Below are 18,320 nucleotides of genomic sequence, written 5' to 3'. Positions count from 1 at the left end.
ACAGGCCAAATGGCCTCCTTCTGTATCACAAGAACCTGTGAATATGAAAATAATGTTCAAATTCAGAAAAAGAATTCTGGTGCATGATGCCCCACAATGTCATTTAAATATACAGCATCTGTTTCCACTTGTATAAAGATGACACTCAGCATTTACCACATCATGATCTCTCTTGACATCCCTCCCCAGCTGTCTCTAAATTGTCATATTGCTTGTTTGCCATCCAACAGTAGGTGAGAAGAAAATTCCATAGCAACATCTAGGGATGAGTAATGCTGCTGTCTTTTGTCCAAGTCACAGAGTCTGTACTTGGCCACTTCTTTCTTCGCTCTGACAATGGTTTGGAACAATCTGTTCACAAGCTTACCTTGAGTTGACTTTTGGATCTCATAATGTGCATCCGCTAAGATTGCCTATTTACCCTTCTGTGATGGCAGAACACTGCCCTACCTCCTCACTGGCTGCTGAATCTCTCATTGATTCTTTTGAAAGATCCAGACTTGATTATCTCAATGCCTTCTTGGCTGGTCTCCCTCTTTCTATCCCACCCTGGTTTCCACTTAAACAGTGCCTTAATTGTCATGTTTGTATCCTGGACACCAAATCATCTATGGTTTTGCCCATTCCCTCTACCAGCCTTATAACCCTTCGAGATATCTGCAGTCTTTTAATTCTGGTCTCTTATTCATCCCAGAATTTGATTGGCCCGACTTTGGCACCCCTGCCTTCAGCAGCCAAGGTTCTAAATTTTGGAGGCAATGTATTTATTTTGACCGAGTTTTTGGTTGTCTTTTTGGTCATTTTTTTTAGACTGAATAAGCGCCTTGGAGCGTTTTGCTACGTTAAAGGCATTAACTAAATGTAAGTTGTTGTTGTTGGATTGTTACCTATCCGGACTTCCGAAGCGTGGCATGGGGAAACAATATTTACGACGATATATGCTATATTAGGGATAGTGTCATGGGCTGCATTCGCGCTGAAACGACCACAGAGTTATTACAATGCAGCAGTATTTTCTTCCCCTCAGAACATTTAGAGGCATTTTTTTAATAGTTCTTCCAGTAACTCGATTTAAAGCAGAAACATTTGGGATTTGGAGACACAAGAGACTGCAGATGCTGGAATCTGGAGCAACACACAATCTGTTGGGATTTTATCTTCTTTAAATTGTGGGTTTAGGAAACTAAAATATCAAATGGATTTCGCGACATTTTTATTAGGTGGCTCATGGAAACGCTCCTGTCAACTCGAGTAGTTTATGTACCAGATAGACTGGGAATCCATTCAGTCTGAATTGAACGTTCTGTTTCTCCAGATGATGATGATGTATAGTATACATATGTCTGTATTCAATTCGACCTTATGGGTATTAGGAAAACACTCACATATGCCTGCTGTTTGGTGCATTTGTCATGTTTATTCCTGTTCTCATCACATATAAAAAGGAGTGTAAATATACGTGCAGTTACTTTTTCTGCAAATCCTTGCCCTGGCGAGGGTTGTCTTGAGTCGCACCTCGCCGGCATTTCCCTTTCTCGGGTTATCCGTATTGTCATTGGTGACCTCTAACTAGCAATTCAGAGAAATTCTCTGCATACAGCTGTGGCTTTCCACGGCCAACGTTATGTATTCCACCCAAACCTCAATTTCAGTGTGGACTAAAATATCAGCTAAAGATGCCGAGGGATTAAATTACAGACACATCAGAAATGAGGACACATCGCCGTTCCCAGCCGGTGCCCGCGGACCCGCGATGCGCGCGGCCGAGCCGAGCAGAAGGACCGACAACCCAACTACAAGTCCGACCGTCCCGAGCGCACGCCCCCGCCGCTGCCACACCATTGGTAGAAAAATCACCTCCGCTTTCCCCATTGGACGAGGGGTTTGGGCACGTGCCCGCGGCCGCCGTGTGATTGGCCGCTCGCGTCCGTGTTACCTGATACGAATATCAAGCAGCGAGACCGTGCGGAGAGGTTAGAGTCAGGTATCTGCGTGGAGTAGGCATGGACACCAAGGAGCAAGGAGCCCAAATGGAGCCATTATTACCAACGGTAATTCTTCACTGCATCTTCTGTGCACTTGGGGGGGAGGCAATAGCGTTTTCCCTTCCGTTTTGCAGTAATTTCCTTGCCTTCATTGGTCTAGAGGTGATGTTTATATCCCCGGAGTAAAGAGTGCCCGAGCGACAGTTTTTTTTTGTAGTGGTTTGCGAGCGGTAATGGTGTAAATGCTGTAAATAATTGTTTTATCTGTTTTGGTACCATCTGTGCTTTCTGCAATAAAACGCATTGATTTAAAATTATTTCCACCTGACCCGGCAGAATCCTCGAGGCAGTCATTGTGCGCCCCCCCCCCCCCCCCAAAAATCACATCTTTATGAGCCTATGCAAATATAGGTAGATATTAAAGTTCACGGCAGCGGCATGAGTCATGAATGCGGAATATAGCCCGCTGAATTGTGAATGGCCATGAGCCTCTTTCATGAATGATATTGGAAAATTTGCGATGGCGAGGGTCGGGTGTTAGCAGATTGACATTGTGAGAACGAAAGTCTTATAACGGTGAAAAACTAAGAAATTGACTTGACGCAGCGGTAGGCTGTAGAAGCAGTTGTACACAGGTCAGGGCCAGTAAACCTACTTGGTTCACTTCTGTTGACAATTAACATGCAGAATTATATATTTTCGACACTTAATACATGGGAATGTTGAGTTTGGCAAATGAATCGTCATTTCAGATATGTCCTTAAGCGTTTGTAATGAGCCATTTGAAAAGTTTTTTTTTAACACGGAAAGCATTTTTTTTCTTGAAGTTAAGTTCTTTTGGTCCTTTTCTCGTACATAGTTTTCTTAATTCCCATTTTCCTCCTTAAACCTGGAGTTACTAAGAAAGAATCGCTTATGTATTATATTTTAGATCAATGCATTAAGGAGATACTTGACTTTCTTACGAGGTTAAATTCTACAAACCATTTATTAAAATGGGTGTCATATGAGGCACTCTTTCTCCTGACTCAGAATGTTGCGTGCTCAATATCCACTCAACCTAGATTACCACTTCAGTGCAGTGCCCAGAACGTGCAACACTGTTGAGGTGTCTTTTGGATAAGTCACTTATCTAAAAATACACGAGCTTAGTTAACAAATCCCTTGACATTATTTCAAAGAGAACATCCTGGACGATGTTTGTCCTTCAATCAGTATCACAAAAAATCTGGTCTTGATTGTAATGCATTTTTATGGGATCTTGCTATGTATACACTTGCTGCTGTGTTTCCTTTATTACAAGCAACTCGATTTATAAAGTACTCAATTAACCTTAAAATCTTTGGAGTGACCTGAGGTTGTGAAAAATGCAATATAACTTTTTCTCTCCACCTTGAATGACATATGAAAGCTAACCATTATAAATTTTGTACAAGTATTTGATGTTAACAATGTGTTTTTAAAATAAATCATATGTCTATTTAATTTAAAAATTGTCCTGACCTACAAGTAAGCTGCTAAATTTAATTTTATGTAAAATTAGAAATGTATATAGGGATTTGAATTAATAATTGTGATCTTAAAATAGGTAAATCCAGAACATAAGTCAAAATTGGATTGATAAAGTGATCTGGTAGCCATTTTAATTTTTGGTCTCAAAAATTTAGCAATTTTACACAATGAGATTAATGAGCTTCCTTTGTTAAGATACTAATGATGTAAGTGGATTTGGGTAATTTTGTCAGATGTACTGCTGCCTTGTGAATTAATATTCAAATTCCCTCTCAAGCCAAATTTTATTTTCTATTAATTTTAAATGTGGTGACACTGCTGAATGATAGAATTTTACAAAACAGAAGGCTATGAGTCTGTTTTATGCTTGCCCTTGAGGAGTTATCTGTTTAGTTCTTTTCACTACCCTTTGTCCACATTGCTGAATTATTTTTCTGTGACATTCACTCAAAATTTTGTTGTTATCACATTTGCTTACATTCTTTGTGCTAATGAAAAGATTCTCTTTCTTTAGTCTGCCCTTATAATGAAAAAGACATGCCCTCAACGTCATCACTTCTACCCATCCTGTGTCCTTGACATCATCCTTTTCTCAAAATGGGAAATATAAAACTAGACACAATGCTCTAATTGTAATGAAATTGTTACTTGTTTGTTTTTGTACCTAATACCATTAATTGCAAGATCATGAATTGTTTTCATAGCTTTTCCAACTTATCCTTTCATTGAAACCCTAAGTTTCACTACTATCTCCTGTTGTAATAAACTTACTTGGTATGGTCAGGCCAGCACCAAATATGACATGTAATGAAATTTATTCATTTAGCTTAGAACTTGCTTGCTTTGAGATTGACTGTTTTGTAAATAGACACATTATGCATTTCTTTGCACAATTGAAGAGTGCATTTTAAAATTAAACGTTAAATATTGTGTATGCATAAACCAGAAGAGGTAGAACTTCACTGAAATGCATTTTTAAAATTATTTTCCGATATATTAACTTGACTGATTTACATCAGCTAATTACATTTATGCAGTACCATTTTTTAAGATGGTTTTCATGAGCAGTATTGACACTGGCCAGTGAATAGCTAAGGCATAAACAAAGAATTGGGTTTATTGAAGGCTTTTGAAGTTGAACAGAGGTATGAAGAGGTTCGCTAAATGGATCTGCGAATGTGGACCCAGATGGCTGCAGGCTTAGACACTGCAGTTTGAATGGGTGAAGGGGGAAGGATGCATTGAAGGCCAGAAATGGAAGAGTGCAAAATACACAGGATAGGACAAGAACTGGGAAATAGGAGGCAGTTTTAGATGGAACTCCCCATGGTTTAATTCTTGCTAATAAATTGAATTGCACTAGGGTATTTTTACCACAGCCTGATTTCAGCAGAACATTATGCATGCTCTATAAAACACAAAGTTGAGTAGCAAGTCCCTCAGCATTTTGGTTGCCTCAATGGAACTGTTCTTGGCACACTGATAAATGTCCGAACAGTGAATATGTTGAACATCATTTTGGTTGTACCATTATAATTTAGCGTCTAATCAAATGCCACAGGTGTAGAATGGGTCCTTGCATCCAATGGTGTCATAGACCAAACAGACAACTGTTTCAACAGCATTGTTACCTTTATTTTTAAATACGGAGAAAAAAGATGGGGAATTTCATTAATATGTGGCACAGTGCTGATTGGGATGTCAATCTTTTGTTTATATCTTGATATGTTATTATCAAGCATCTAAAAAATGCTTCCCTTGATAGATTTAGTAACTAACTGCTCTACATGGTAAGGTGCTGAGTAGAACAGTTCAAGATTATCAGACTGTGGTGTGATACCAGATTTCACTCCTGGCAGCTGGTTGAAATTTGGGAAAGGAAGTGGGGGGGGGGGGGGAAATAAAGCCTTGGTTCTGCTCCTAATCCTTATCTATTTATGGTCATCAGAAAGTGTATATATTCAGATATTCCATGAGGACATGAACAGGCTTGCCTACGCTCCCCTGAGCCACATGTAGCCTGCAGGTGTTCAATGTCATAAGCATTATCACTTGATAATGGAGGCTTTTGGTGCTTATGAAATAATATCTCCAAGAGTCAAAACCTTTTCAGGATTTGACAAGAAAATTGGGGAAGATGTGAAAAAATATTTCCTGGTTTAAATTATTCATGTTTAAATTTTGATATAAATTAGTTTTATGGTAAATCAAATAAATGTTCATTACTCTGTAGCACTTTGTGATTGAATATATAAATGAATGTATTTAATAAAGGCAAAGATGTACTTGTAATCTTACTTGAGTCTAAATTTATGACCAGATACCTCCTGAGTTTGTCTCTATTTTAAGTCAGTTTTTTGTTTCTTCAGAAAGTAAATTCTTTAAATTCAAGTAATAATGGCAAACTATTCTATGGGCATGTAGATGCCGAGTCTCCAAAGACTATAAATTTTGTTTTAAAATTAGGATTATTTTCAACTTGAAGAATAAGAGGAGATAAAATAAAAATATCAATCTAAAATGTTAAGTCTATTTCCCTTTCCATAGTTGCTGTCTGATCTGCTGAGTTTTCAGTTTTTATTTCAGATTTCCAATATCTGCAGATTTTTGCTTTGCAATTTGACATTGGGCAGTTATTTTATTCCTTTTTCTATGTTTGTAAATAGAAATAGATCCATATATATTGATCTATTTATGAAATTGTTGCTCATATTTATAGGTCATGAAGTTACAGGCCCTCCTTGGGTTATGAATGCCTGGCTGATGGACATCCCATACATTGCATAAATACACTTTCTGCATTTTCTGACTTATGGGCATCTGTCAAAAACAAAACCATTCCTGACCTGGGGATGGCCTGTAGATGTCAATCAAATCTGTTCATTTAATCTAGTAATTTAACCATCTCTAAGAAGAAAAATACAATTTATTTGCCTTTTTGCAAAATAATATAACCAATTTTAGAAATATATAAACAATAACATATTTTGCAAAAATAGGAAGTCATTTTGATGTCTACCTTTATTAGTGTCATAGTTATAGCTTCTTACAGCACAGAAGCAGGTCCCTCAGCTTAACTGCTCCTTGCTGACCAAGATACCCATCCAAGCTAGTCCCATTTGCCTGCATTCTTCTAAATCTTTTGTATCCATGTACCTGTCCAACTGTCTTTTAAAAGTTGCTTCAAACACTTCCTCTGGCATATATATGTATGACCCTCAAGTCCTGGGAACATCCTTATAAATCTTTTCTGCACTCTTTTCAGTTTAATAACATCTTTCCCGTAGCATGGTGACCAAAACTGCACGCAGTACTCCAAATATGGCCTCACTGGCATCTTGTACAACTGCAACATAACCTCCCAACTTCTATACTCAGTGCCCTGGCTGACGAAGGTCAATGTGCCAAAAGCCACCTTCACCATGCTGTCAACCTGTGACTCCACTTTCAGGGAACCCAAGGTCCGTCTGTTCAACAACACTTCCCAGGGCCCTACCATTTACTGTGAAAGTCCTACCTTGATTTGACTTTCCAAAATCCAACACCTCGCACTTATCTGAATTAAACTCTATTTACCTTGCTCATTTGCCTTGCCTTATCCACTTACTCAGCTGATTAAGATCCCCTGTAATTTTTGATAAGCTTCTTCACTCTCAATGATACCACCTATTTGAGTAGGACCCTTTGGACTGAAGAAAACAACTTGCATGAAATTTTTAACTCAGCACATTGGTTGTAGTAATCTGACTCTCGAACATGTTCAGTGGATTATTTAATATCCAATGCCCTTTGAATGTTACTTCAAAAAGCACGCAAGATGGATGCTGTTCCAGAGAACTAGTTCAGTTTGGTTCGGTATTTAACTAAATGTAAGTGATGACCTACTTGTACACTGAAACCTAAGATAATGTATCTTGTTCATGGTGAAAAATGCAAATTGACTGGTCAATAAATTTGAATGTTGGTTGTTGCTTGAAATGTTGTAAATGTGTAAATTTTGATCTTTGTGCATTCTTCCCAAGGGCAAAAGCAGAGAAGGAAAATAACTCCTTCCTATGAACTTGTTAATTGCATCTATGCAGCTTCTATTCATTTGCATTTACATTCATGCAATTGCTAATGGGAGATGTGCATTGGCTCAATCCAACTTTCTTCTATGCAGATCATCAAAGGAAATTCCTGCACTATGCTGTGTCCCCTTGATTTGTGAAGAGGCAGAATTGATGGGTATCAAAGTAATCATTATATTGAGATTTGGTGTATTGTTTTTAACCAATTCCAGGAATGTCTTTTGAATTGTAATGTTGTTCTTGCTTGGAGGTGTTTGTGAATCATTCATGCAGGGAGAATTTGTTCTAATATTTGATGTTTAACTTCTCTCAATGCTATTCTGAAGGGAATTTCTCCAAGGTACTTCTCTGACACAGGAAAAAATGTATGTTTATGATCCCATATCCCTTGCTACTTGTATGTAATCCTCCTTTGGGCTTCATGTTTGAAATTGGTGTTGTGACTACTGATTCTGATTCCTCATCCATTACAGACTACACAATCTATAAATCCTATCTGTTTTGGGATTGTATTGTATTCTTAACGAGTGCCTTTTACATGCTTGGATAGTATGGATAAAACTAGTTGAACAGAATAAATCTTTGGCAGCAAAATTACAGTTTTTATTACAGTCAAGGCAGACAACTTCAGATGGCAATGAAAATCTTTGCACAAATTCTTGTGAAGATCTTTTAATGCAAGGTAGACTTCTAGTACCAAGATGTCATTTAGACAAAGTGGGTCATGAGGTTGAGAGAGTCTGAAGATTGGGGAATGTAATGGTACTTGAACAACTTGGATTAAGAATCCATTTGTCTTCAGGGGCTGAAGTATTCTGTGAATAAATGTTCTATGTGCATAAATGTAACAGAGGGTTAGTGGGGCAGAACTTTAAGACAATAGAACCATGGAGGTGATGCTGGGGAGGTGATAGGGATGTTGTAATTCCAAAATGTGTGCTTTTTTGTTCGAAGAATTGTGCATAGGAAATGCTAGTGTACTCCGGAGGAAAATACAAATCGTATAAGGACAAGATTTTTATCTTGCTATTATCTCTGCTATCTCTCCACAAATAGTGGTGTAAACAGTGGAAACAAAGATCCCTACCAATGTCTCCTCACCCCAAACTTTATTTTCTTTTCACCCATGATCTGCAGAAGTGCCAGGCATCCTTTGGCTTTGGGTCCCTGCAGAAGAGGCCATTTTCCTGGAGGCTTGACTCTATATCACCCCTCCAGGGGGTATGATAGAGTAGATTGTAGGGTTATTTGGTGATCAGAGGATGTTGGAATGGGCAGAGGTGGTGATTTTTGATGGGAGGTCTGTGTGGTCTGGATTTGAGATTTAAAAGATCTTTGCGACCAAAGCACCCCATACTTGTGTTTTATTTGGGGTTAAAGTTACAGCCTCTGAAATTAAGATGGGAAAAGAATTGCTAACTTTTATTTATCAAGTTCTGCAGTGGATCATGAATGTAATTGGTTTATTATTGTCACATGTACTGAGATGCAGTGAGAAACTCTGTTCTGCATGGCATCAGTACAGATCATTTCACAAAAATACATTGAGGTACTACAAGGGAAAAGCAATGACAATGCAGAATATAGTATTACTGTTATTGAGAGTGCAGGTAGACAGTAGATGCCAGGGCCATGATGAGGTAGATTGAGGTCAATGGTTCATCCTTGTCATACAAGAGGTCTTTTAATGGTCTTATAACTGGGATAGAGGAAGTCTTTGAGCATGATGGTATGTGTTTTCAAGCTTTTGTATCTTCAGCCCAATGGAAGGGTGGGGGAGGGGAGAAGACAGAATGATTGGGGTGGGAGGCGTCTTTGATTATGTTCACTGTTTTTCTGAGGCAGCAAAGCGTAGACACCCTCCATGAGGGGAAGCTGGTTTTCGTGATGGACTGAGCTGTGTCCACAGCTCTCCGTGATTTCTTGTGGCCTTGGGCAGAGCAGTTGCCATACCAAATTGTGATGCAACCAGATAGGATGCTTTCTATGGTACATCTATAAAAATTAGTGTGGGTCAATGGGGACATGCTGAATTTCCTTAGCCTTCTGGGGAAGTAGAGGCTCTGGTGCACTTCCTTTGTTATGGTATCTATGTGGTTGGGCCAGTACAAGCTATTAGTGATGTTTACACCTACAAATTTGAAGCTCTCAACCATCTCCACCTCGGCACCATTGATACATAGAGGGGCATGTGCTCAGTCCCACTTCCTGAAGTCAATGACCAACTCTTTTGTTTTGCTGACATTGAGGGAAAAGTTGTTGTCATGACACCATGCCACTAAGCTCTCCATCTCCTTCCTGTACTGTCTTGTCATTATTTGAGATCTAGCCCACTATGGTGTTGTCATCTGTGAACTTGTAGATGGAGTTAATGCAGAATTTGGCCATGCAGTTGAGTATATAGGCAGTAAAGTAGGGGGCAGAGGATGCTGCCAGTGTTGAAGATAACCTTGGTGGAGGTTTTGCTGATTGCGGTCTGTTGGTCTAGGATCCAGCTACAAAGGGAGTGTTGAGTCCTAGGTCTAGGGATTTGGAGATGTTTGCTTGGAATTATGGTATTGAAGGCAGAACAGTAATCAATAAATAGGGGTCTGATGTAGCTGTCTTTGTTATGCAGATGCTTCAGAGATGAGTGTAGGGTCAGGAAGATGGTGTCTGCTGTGGACCTGTTTTTGTTATAAGCTTACTACAGTAGGTTGAGGTTGTCTGGGAGGCTGGAGTTGATGTGTGCTGTGATCAGCCTCTCAAAACACTTTATGATGGTGGATGTTAAGAGCCAACAGGCAATAGTCATTTAGGCATGTTATCTTGGTTTTACAAAAAGTCAGTATGCTTTGAAATTTGACTTTGAGAAGACAAATAATTTTAGTTTAGACCTTGAATTTCCCTGTTCAATTGATCTAATTTGTCTGCCTTCCAATGAGAGGGTGGTGTGCCTCCTTGGGTAACCATGTCCCATTGCTGCTTACAGGATTCTGGAGTAGGAAGGGTGCATGATATGTTCTGAGAACAGGGAAAGTGGGAAAAAAGACAGGGTTGGAATGAGAGGTGATGGTGGGGACCTTATTTTCCACTGTTTCCATCACTATTTGTGGAAGGATAGCAGAGACATACTCAGTCCTTTTAATACAAATGATACATCAGAATACACTAGTATTTTCTATGCATAACTTTAAAATGCCTTAAAATATTATCTCAATGTTTCTGCAGTACTTTGAGGTAGGAAATTTATATTTTAACTTTGGTATTATTGCAAAATTTCTTAATTCCAATTTTTTTCAAATCTCATCTGTTCCTGCTAACACTTACTATCCAATTGTACCCATGCATTATGGACATTTGTGATAAGTATGGAAAGACTGCAGTTGCCTCTTAAACTAACATGAATTAATGCTTCAGCAAAAGGAAGTTGAAGTATAATGAGGATAAAATCTTGAAATCTAATACACAAAAAAATCAGTATAGCAAAACTAATTATCTGAATTAAAGATTTGTATTGCCATGTTGGTGTGTATTGTAAATCTGCCAACTTTTGATCTTGTATTCCCTGTACTTGTTTGACCTGGATTTACTGGATTATTCTGTTCTCTTTTGAGTTGTGGTTTCTTTAAATTGGCAGTGTAATAATGAAAGTGTCTTGGAGTTCAATTCAAAAATTTTAATAATTGCACAGCAAAGGTTTTCATTGCCAAGAAAGCATTATGTTTGGAAGCATTATTTTAGAATGAAATTATTGTTTATTTTCTCATAGCTACATTATAATTACTTACAATTCATCTAAGCCTAAAATGATTTTTTATCTTGCCTGATATTTGTAGTTATGAAACTAGTGTTGTAATTTTGCACGTTGTAATTTTCTGGCAGATATTTTTCACACATTGTTGCAAAAAGCCAAAAATGTACTCATTTATTTTTCAGTGTTTTTAATTTTTTAAAAGTTCTCATGGTTCTATTTCTAAGAAAATAGTTATTTCAGCACTTTTAGCAGTAGAAAGCTAACACTGACCTTCTGGAAACTAAATTGTTGCTATCTTGTAGGTATTAAATGAGTAAACTTGGGAATTCCTAACAGCAGTGTAGAATTGTTTAGGGCTGGCTGATCAATAGTAAGAAATAAGAGCAGGAGTAAGCAATTATGCCCCCCCCCCCCCTTAGCCTGCTCTGCCATTTACTAAGATATTGAATATTTTTTGCATGTAGATTTGAAGTCAATGGGATTACTGTCATTGAGTTTACCACCATCAATGGTCCACAACTAGACAGGCCACATGACTATGGCTACAAGAGATGATCAGAGGCTGGATACCCAGGAGTGACTTGCCTCCTGACAAGCCAAAGCCTTTATAATGCACAGTGGAATACTCTCTACTTTACTGGATCGGTACAGTTGTGCTGCTCCAATGGAAAGAAGCCTCATGTCATCCAGCAGTTAGCTTGATTGATACCATGTCTACCACCCTAAACATTCACACACTGTGTACCATTGACAATGCACTGCAGTTACTCCCCTAGGGTACTCTGACTGCTATTTCCAGTTCTGACATCTAGTGCAAGAAGGACAGGGCAGTGGGCAAGTGGGAATACTGCCTGCTGGTCGTACACTATCCATACATGTGTACACCATCTTTGCTTGGTCAAAATCCTGGAGTCGCCACCCAACAGCTCTGAGGAGTACCTTCACCAGAAAGACAGCAATAGTTAGAGGGTGGCTCTCAACCACCTTATCAAGAGCAATTAGGGATAGGCAATACATACTGGGTTTTCCAGTGAAGCTCACAATCCCAAAAAAGAATAAATTAAAAATCTGCAATGCAGTCACACATCCAGAAGCATAAGAGCATGCTGTCACAAGGAATGCAATTGAACAGAATGAAGAAATGTTTCCTCTGCTTTAAGCATTCTGGAAGAGCCTTGAAGTACTCAACTCAGTGTCTTTTGAACTTTATGGAGGTATTCTGTATGCTACATATCTTCACCATCATGAGCACCACTCTTATCCCACCACCTATCAGACAGTAAAAGTGAGGGAGGAAGGTAAGGAATGAATGAAGGAGGTTACAACCTAAAAAGTTCAATGTTGCCCAGGTTGTATGTTTTAAAAACTTATTTAAGTGCAATTCCAGTCACCTTGTCCTCTGCTCATTAACTGTCTTGTATATTCTTTTCCTTCCTCTGCCACTGACTGACACATCGTCCATTGGCCACAGTTTTTTAAAAAAAAAATGATTTCACTTACAATGATTGTTTGCAGTTTATTTTGTTAGCAAGTCAGATTGCATGCAAACCTATCCACCTTTGTGGATTCCCATATTCCTGCCTTTTTTTTGAAATGCACAGATGTAGAAAGCTACAGACTCAGTGGAGGCTTCTGATGGCTTTGGAGTATCAGCCTTCTGTAGCTCTGGCTGAGGAATCATCCTTTCATAGTTTAACTCCTTTTTCTCCTTTGTGCTCTCTGTAACTTTATGTTGTATGTGGGGCTTAGCTTATGCTCCTTTGAGCTGATTCCCAGTAAACTTTTACTTATGTTCCTTCGGCCATCTGGAAGACATCCAGTTTGGATCACGTGACTTCTTATTTGAGCACTGCCAACTTCTTAAATACCTCTTCTCTCTATTGAATCCCTGCCTCCTTTCCACACTGTGGTGTTGATAGCATTTATTTTTCTTTTGTGAATAAGTCACTCCTTAGAACTTTTTTCTTCCCTGTTCTTGAATCTGTCAGTGTAAATCAAACTTTTTAATTCCTGTGAAGGGATGTTTTGCTGCATCTGAGATGCTATGTAAGTTCATGTGTTACCTTTGCTGTGACTAGGGGGTTTTGATTCCCAAATTTGATTAGTTTTATATTGGCTCCCAGATCTTCTGTTTTGGAGGGTGGATTTGGGAATCCTTGAGTTGGATAATTTGTATCCCATTTTCCTGGTTCTGTATTGAAGGTGGGGAAAACACTAGAGAGGCACCCCCACAATGATAAAGGCTTGCCAGTATTCCCTGGCCTATTGTTTATTTGCAATTAAGTATGTTAATATTTCATTCAATGAATGAATAATGATTTTGAAATTCAACTAGATATTTGGAAAGGAAAATGGAGTAAAATATAAGACATGTAGGATCTATTTCATGCAGAAAATGATTCTTGAGTACAGTTTTAACTAATCATTCCAATAAATACTTGCCAAGGTGGCAGTGGATGGTAAAGTGAATAATAGCACATAAAATATAACGGGAAAATACTAAATAATTGTATACAAACACACCACTTCTATTTTCTCTGGTCTGTATAAAGTTACATTACAGTTGAGGCATTGTGGATATACTGCATCGAAGTGTTACACATATGATAGTCCAAGTTAAACAAAAGTTAAAACTCAATGTTTTCTGCCACCATAAACTGTTACAATAATAAAACCAATTTTGCAAACATTTCAGACCAGCAGCATAAAAGCATTAGTTAATAAAGAGTAGGGATTATGTGAACTTAAATCTAACTGGTGGACATATCAGCTGAGGATGATCAAAGTACAATTGAAATTTTAGCTATTGGGGTAATTTAGCTTGAGATCCTACTTCAGTGAGTTGACTGTTAATCCTGAGAGGCAAAATGCTATGAGGAAAGTGCAAATTAATTTGGTTATAACTGTTATTTTAGCAATTTAAATTATTTTGACACCATAGCTAACGTTAATATAGCATGATCTTAAGTGAAACAATTTTTCTTAATGTGCAGTACTAAAGATCAATGTATATTAATGCCACCCTGAAATTCTCAGCTAGTCCACTGGATTCACTGGACTCTAGTATCAAACCTGAATTCCCAGGAGGAATGAGGGAGAAGTCTCCATCTGCGACTACAAGTTGCTTCATATGTGGGAAGAATATTGGGTTCTTGCTGGATCCTCGGCAAGGACAAGGATTCCTGAGGCTTGGAGTTCCTCCCAATCTGCTGTTAAACTGGGATTCTGCATGGCTTTGCAGTGCAGTTGCATTTGGCCCAATCAAGTGGAGTGGGGCCCAATTCTTGTGCTCCAGGCAAAGATTGGGCCTGGATCCAAAAAGATGAAGGGATGGTGGAATTTTCAAAATGCATTAAATGGTTCAAGGATACTTGCTTTTGTGCATTTGTTATACATAATACAGACGTGTCTTTCTCAAGCAAGGCGTAATGTGTCAAACAAGTACACAGGGAATGTCTCTTCCCACAGATGCAGCCTGACGTGCTGAGTATTTCCAGACTTTTTTATTTCAAATTTCCAGCATGTGCAGTTTTTTGATTTTTTTTTTTCCCCCAGATGCATAGACCATGATTTTTCAAACATGCTCTATTGTTACTTTTTGCAAAAGCCTAAAATGTAATTTTTTTTGCATCAGATTGAAAGTCTTCCTGAGGGTTTGTAAACCAGACTGTCTTTCCCTTGTGCCTACACATTCACTTTTCTTGCCATCATGTATTGAGGCTTAATTCTGTTGACATCTGTAGCTTTGTTGTCCAACTGAATCTGTATTCTGTGTGCATTATTTCATTGTTTGAAATGTAGCATGAAGATGTACATTACTGCTCTACTTATTGCTGTCTGATGCTTGACTGTTAGAAGATTCTTATCTAGAAATTAGGTTGCCAGCATTGTGTATTTAACCATTAAGCAAATGGATAATGTAGTTTTTTTTGAGTCAATCATGAAAATGGGATTAAAGTTTGAGAATTGTGTAGAAGTTTGATCCATAGTTCCAGTTGCAGTACATGCTTGTGTATAATCACATCTTGGGTGTGTGGGAAGAACATGTGGTGATGTCTTCCACTCTGTTCTTAATCTCAGTCACCAGTGAAGTGTTAATGACATTGTTGTCAAATGGATTTATTTGCACACTGATCCTTTTGATTTTCACCAGTACCTCTTTGCTCCACACCTGGTTGAAAGAGCTGCACATCGGAGATGAGGAGATGGTGACTGTGCTTGCCATCAAGGCTACACTTGATGAGAATGTCTTAAAGAAGCCATTGAGGAAACTGAGGTCAATGGGAATTGAGGGGGAAATGCACTACTGGTTGAAGTTGTACCCCTCAGAAAGGAAGGCAACTTGTTCTTGTAGGTTAATTATTGAAGTGTTAATGTTATAAGATATGAGAGCAGAATTACGTCATTCAGCCCATCATCCACTCCACCATTCGATCATGGCTGCTTTATTATTTCCTCTCAACTCCATTCTCCTGCCTTCCCCCTGTAACACCTATCTGTGTTCTGTCTGCAATGACCATCCTGAGCTCCCAGTTGCATGCCATTTTAAATTCCCCTTCCCGTCAACCTCCACTTCAAATATGCCCAATGACTTGACCTCCACAGCAGTCTGTGGCAATGAATTTCACAGATTCACCACCCTCTGGCTAAAGAAATTCCTCATCTGTTCTAAAGGGACATAGTTCTATTCTGAGGCTGGTCCTCTGATCCTAGACTCTCCCACTGCAGGAAACGTCCTGTTCATGTCCACTCTATCCAGGTCTTTCAATATTCAGTAAGTTTCAATGAGTGCTCTTTTTCTTTTTCCTCCACCACCTCCCCCACCCCCCCACAAAATCCTTCTCACTGTACAGGCCCAGAGCTGTCAAATGCTCTTCATATGTTAACCCTTTCATCCCTGGGATTATTCTTGTAAACCTCAACTGGACCCTCTCCAACTCCAACACATCCTTGGATATGGGCCCAAAACTGCTCATAATGTTCCGAATGTGGTCTGACCAGCACTTTATAAAACCTTAGCCTTGCATCCTTGCTCTTATATTCTAGTCCTCTCAAAATGAATGCTAACATTGCATTTGCCTTCCTTACTACTGACTCAACCTGCAAGTTAACCTTTAGGGAATCCTGCACTAGGACTCCCAAGTCTCTCTGCACCTCCGATTTCTGAATTCCCTCTCCATTTAGAAAATAGTCCACACCTTTTATTCCTTCTACCAAAGTGCGTGACCATACACTTCCCTATGCTGTATTCTATCTGCCAATTCTTTGCCCATTCTCCCAACCTGTCCAAGTCCTCCTGCAGGCTCCCTGCCCCTCCACCTATCTTTGTATCATCCGTGAACTTGGCCACAAAGCTATCAATTCCATCATCCAGATCATTAACATATGTGAAAAGTACCAGACCCAACGCCAACCCCTGCAGAACACCATTAGTCACCAGCAGCCAACCAGGAAAGGCCCTCTTTTATTCCCACTTTTTGCCTTCTGCCAATCAGCTAATCTTCTATCTGTGCTAGTACATTACCTGTAACACAATGGGCTCCTATCTTTAGCAGCCTCACGTGCAGCACCTACCTAGTCAAAGGCCTTCTGAAAATCCAAGTTATACGATGACTACTGCCTATCCTGCCTGTTACTTCCTCAAAGAATTCCGACAGATTTGTTAGGCAAGATCTCCCCTCAGGGAAACCATGCTGACTTTCTGACTTTGGCTTATTTTATCATGTGCTTCCAAGTACCCTGAAACCTTATCCTTAATAATGGACTCTAACATCTTACCAACTACTGAAGTCCAGCTAACTGGCCTATAATTTCCTGTCTTTTGCCTCCCTCCCTTAGAGTGGAGTGACATCTGTTATTTTTTTTTCCAGTCCTCTGGCACCACTCCTGATTCTAGTGATTCTTGAAAGATCACTCCTAATTCCTCCTCAATCTCTTCAGCTACTTCTTGAAGATAAGTACATGGGACTATGATATTGTGGCTATCACAGAGACATGGCTGACATCAGGGCAGGAATGGATATTGAATATTCCTGGTTTTCTGTGTTTTAAAAGGGATGGGGGGGGGGGAGAAGAGGAGGAGGGGTGGCGATACTGGTCAGGGACACTATTACAGAGGCAGAAAGGGTGGAGAAAATGTAGAAGGATCCTCTCTAGAGTCAATATGGGTGGAAGTTAGGAACAAAGGAGCAGTTACTCTACTGCGAGTATTCTATAGGCCCCCTGGTAGCAGCAGGGATACCGAGGAGCAGATTGGAAGGCAGATTTTGGAAAGATGTGAAAATAACAGGGTTATTATAGTGGGAGACTTCAACTTCCCAAATATTGATTGGTACCTGCTTAGTGCCAAAAGTTTAGATGGGGTGGAGTTTAAGTGTGTACAGGATGGATTCCTGTCACAGTATGTTGACAGGCCAACTAGAGGGAATACGATATTAGATCTAGTTTTAGGTAATGAACTGGGTCAGGTGACTGATCTCTTGGGTGAGCATTTGGGGGACAGTGACCACTGCTCCATAACCTTTAGAATTGTCATGGACAGGTATAGGAGCAAAGAGGACAGGAAGATATTTAATTGGGGAAAGGCAAATTATGGGGCTATAAGGAGAGAACTAGAGGGTGTAAATTGGGATGACATTTTTGAGAGGAAATCTACTATAGAGATGTGGTAAATGTTCAGGGATCTCTTGCAGGATGTTAGGGATAAATTTGTCCTGATGAGGCAGAGGAGGAATGGCAGGGTGAAGGAACCATGGGTGACAAGGGAGGTGGAACAACTAGTTAGGAAGAAGGCAGCATACGTAAGGTGTAAGCAGCAAGGATCGGACAGGGCTCGTGAGGAATATAGAGTAGCAAGGACAGAACTTAAGAAGGGGCTGTGGAGAGTGAGAAGGGGACATGAAAAGGCTTTGGTGAGTAGGGTTAAGGAGAATCCCAAGGCTTTTTACTCGTATGTGAAGGGCAGAAGGATGGCTAGAGTAAAGGTAGGTCTGATTAAAGACAAAGGTGGGAAGCTGT

The 18,320-nt window shown here is 39.4% G+C and overlaps 1 protein-coding gene across 3 annotated transcripts in view; it reads left to right on the top strand.

The window, feature by feature from the left end:
• The first annotated feature begins 1,948 nt into the window (after positions 1-1,948).
• slc4a10a (solute carrier family 4 member 10a) overlaps positions 1,949-18,320 on the top strand; it is a 182,086-nt gene continuing 165,714 nt past the window's right edge. For all 3 annotated transcript variants that reach the window (XM_052025762.1, XM_052025752.1, XM_052025742.1), the window contains exon 1: positions 1,949-2,051. In XM_052025762.1, the coding sequence (XP_051881722.1) occupies positions 2,004-2,051 (48 nt within the window). In that variant the 5' untranslated portion in view covers positions 1,949-2,003. The remainder of the gene's footprint in view (positions 2,052-18,320) is intronic.

This window comes from Pristis pectinata, chromosome 1 (genome assembly GCF_009764475.1).
Source record: "Pristis pectinata isolate sPriPec2 chromosome 1, sPriPec2.1.pri, whole genome shotgun sequence".
NCBI classification, from domain to species: Eukaryota; Metazoa; Chordata; class Chondrichthyes; order Rhinopristiformes; family Pristidae; genus Pristis; species Pristis pectinata.
Note: the sequence above shows the minus strand (reverse complement) of the source record. Positions and strands in the feature narration are given on the sequence as shown.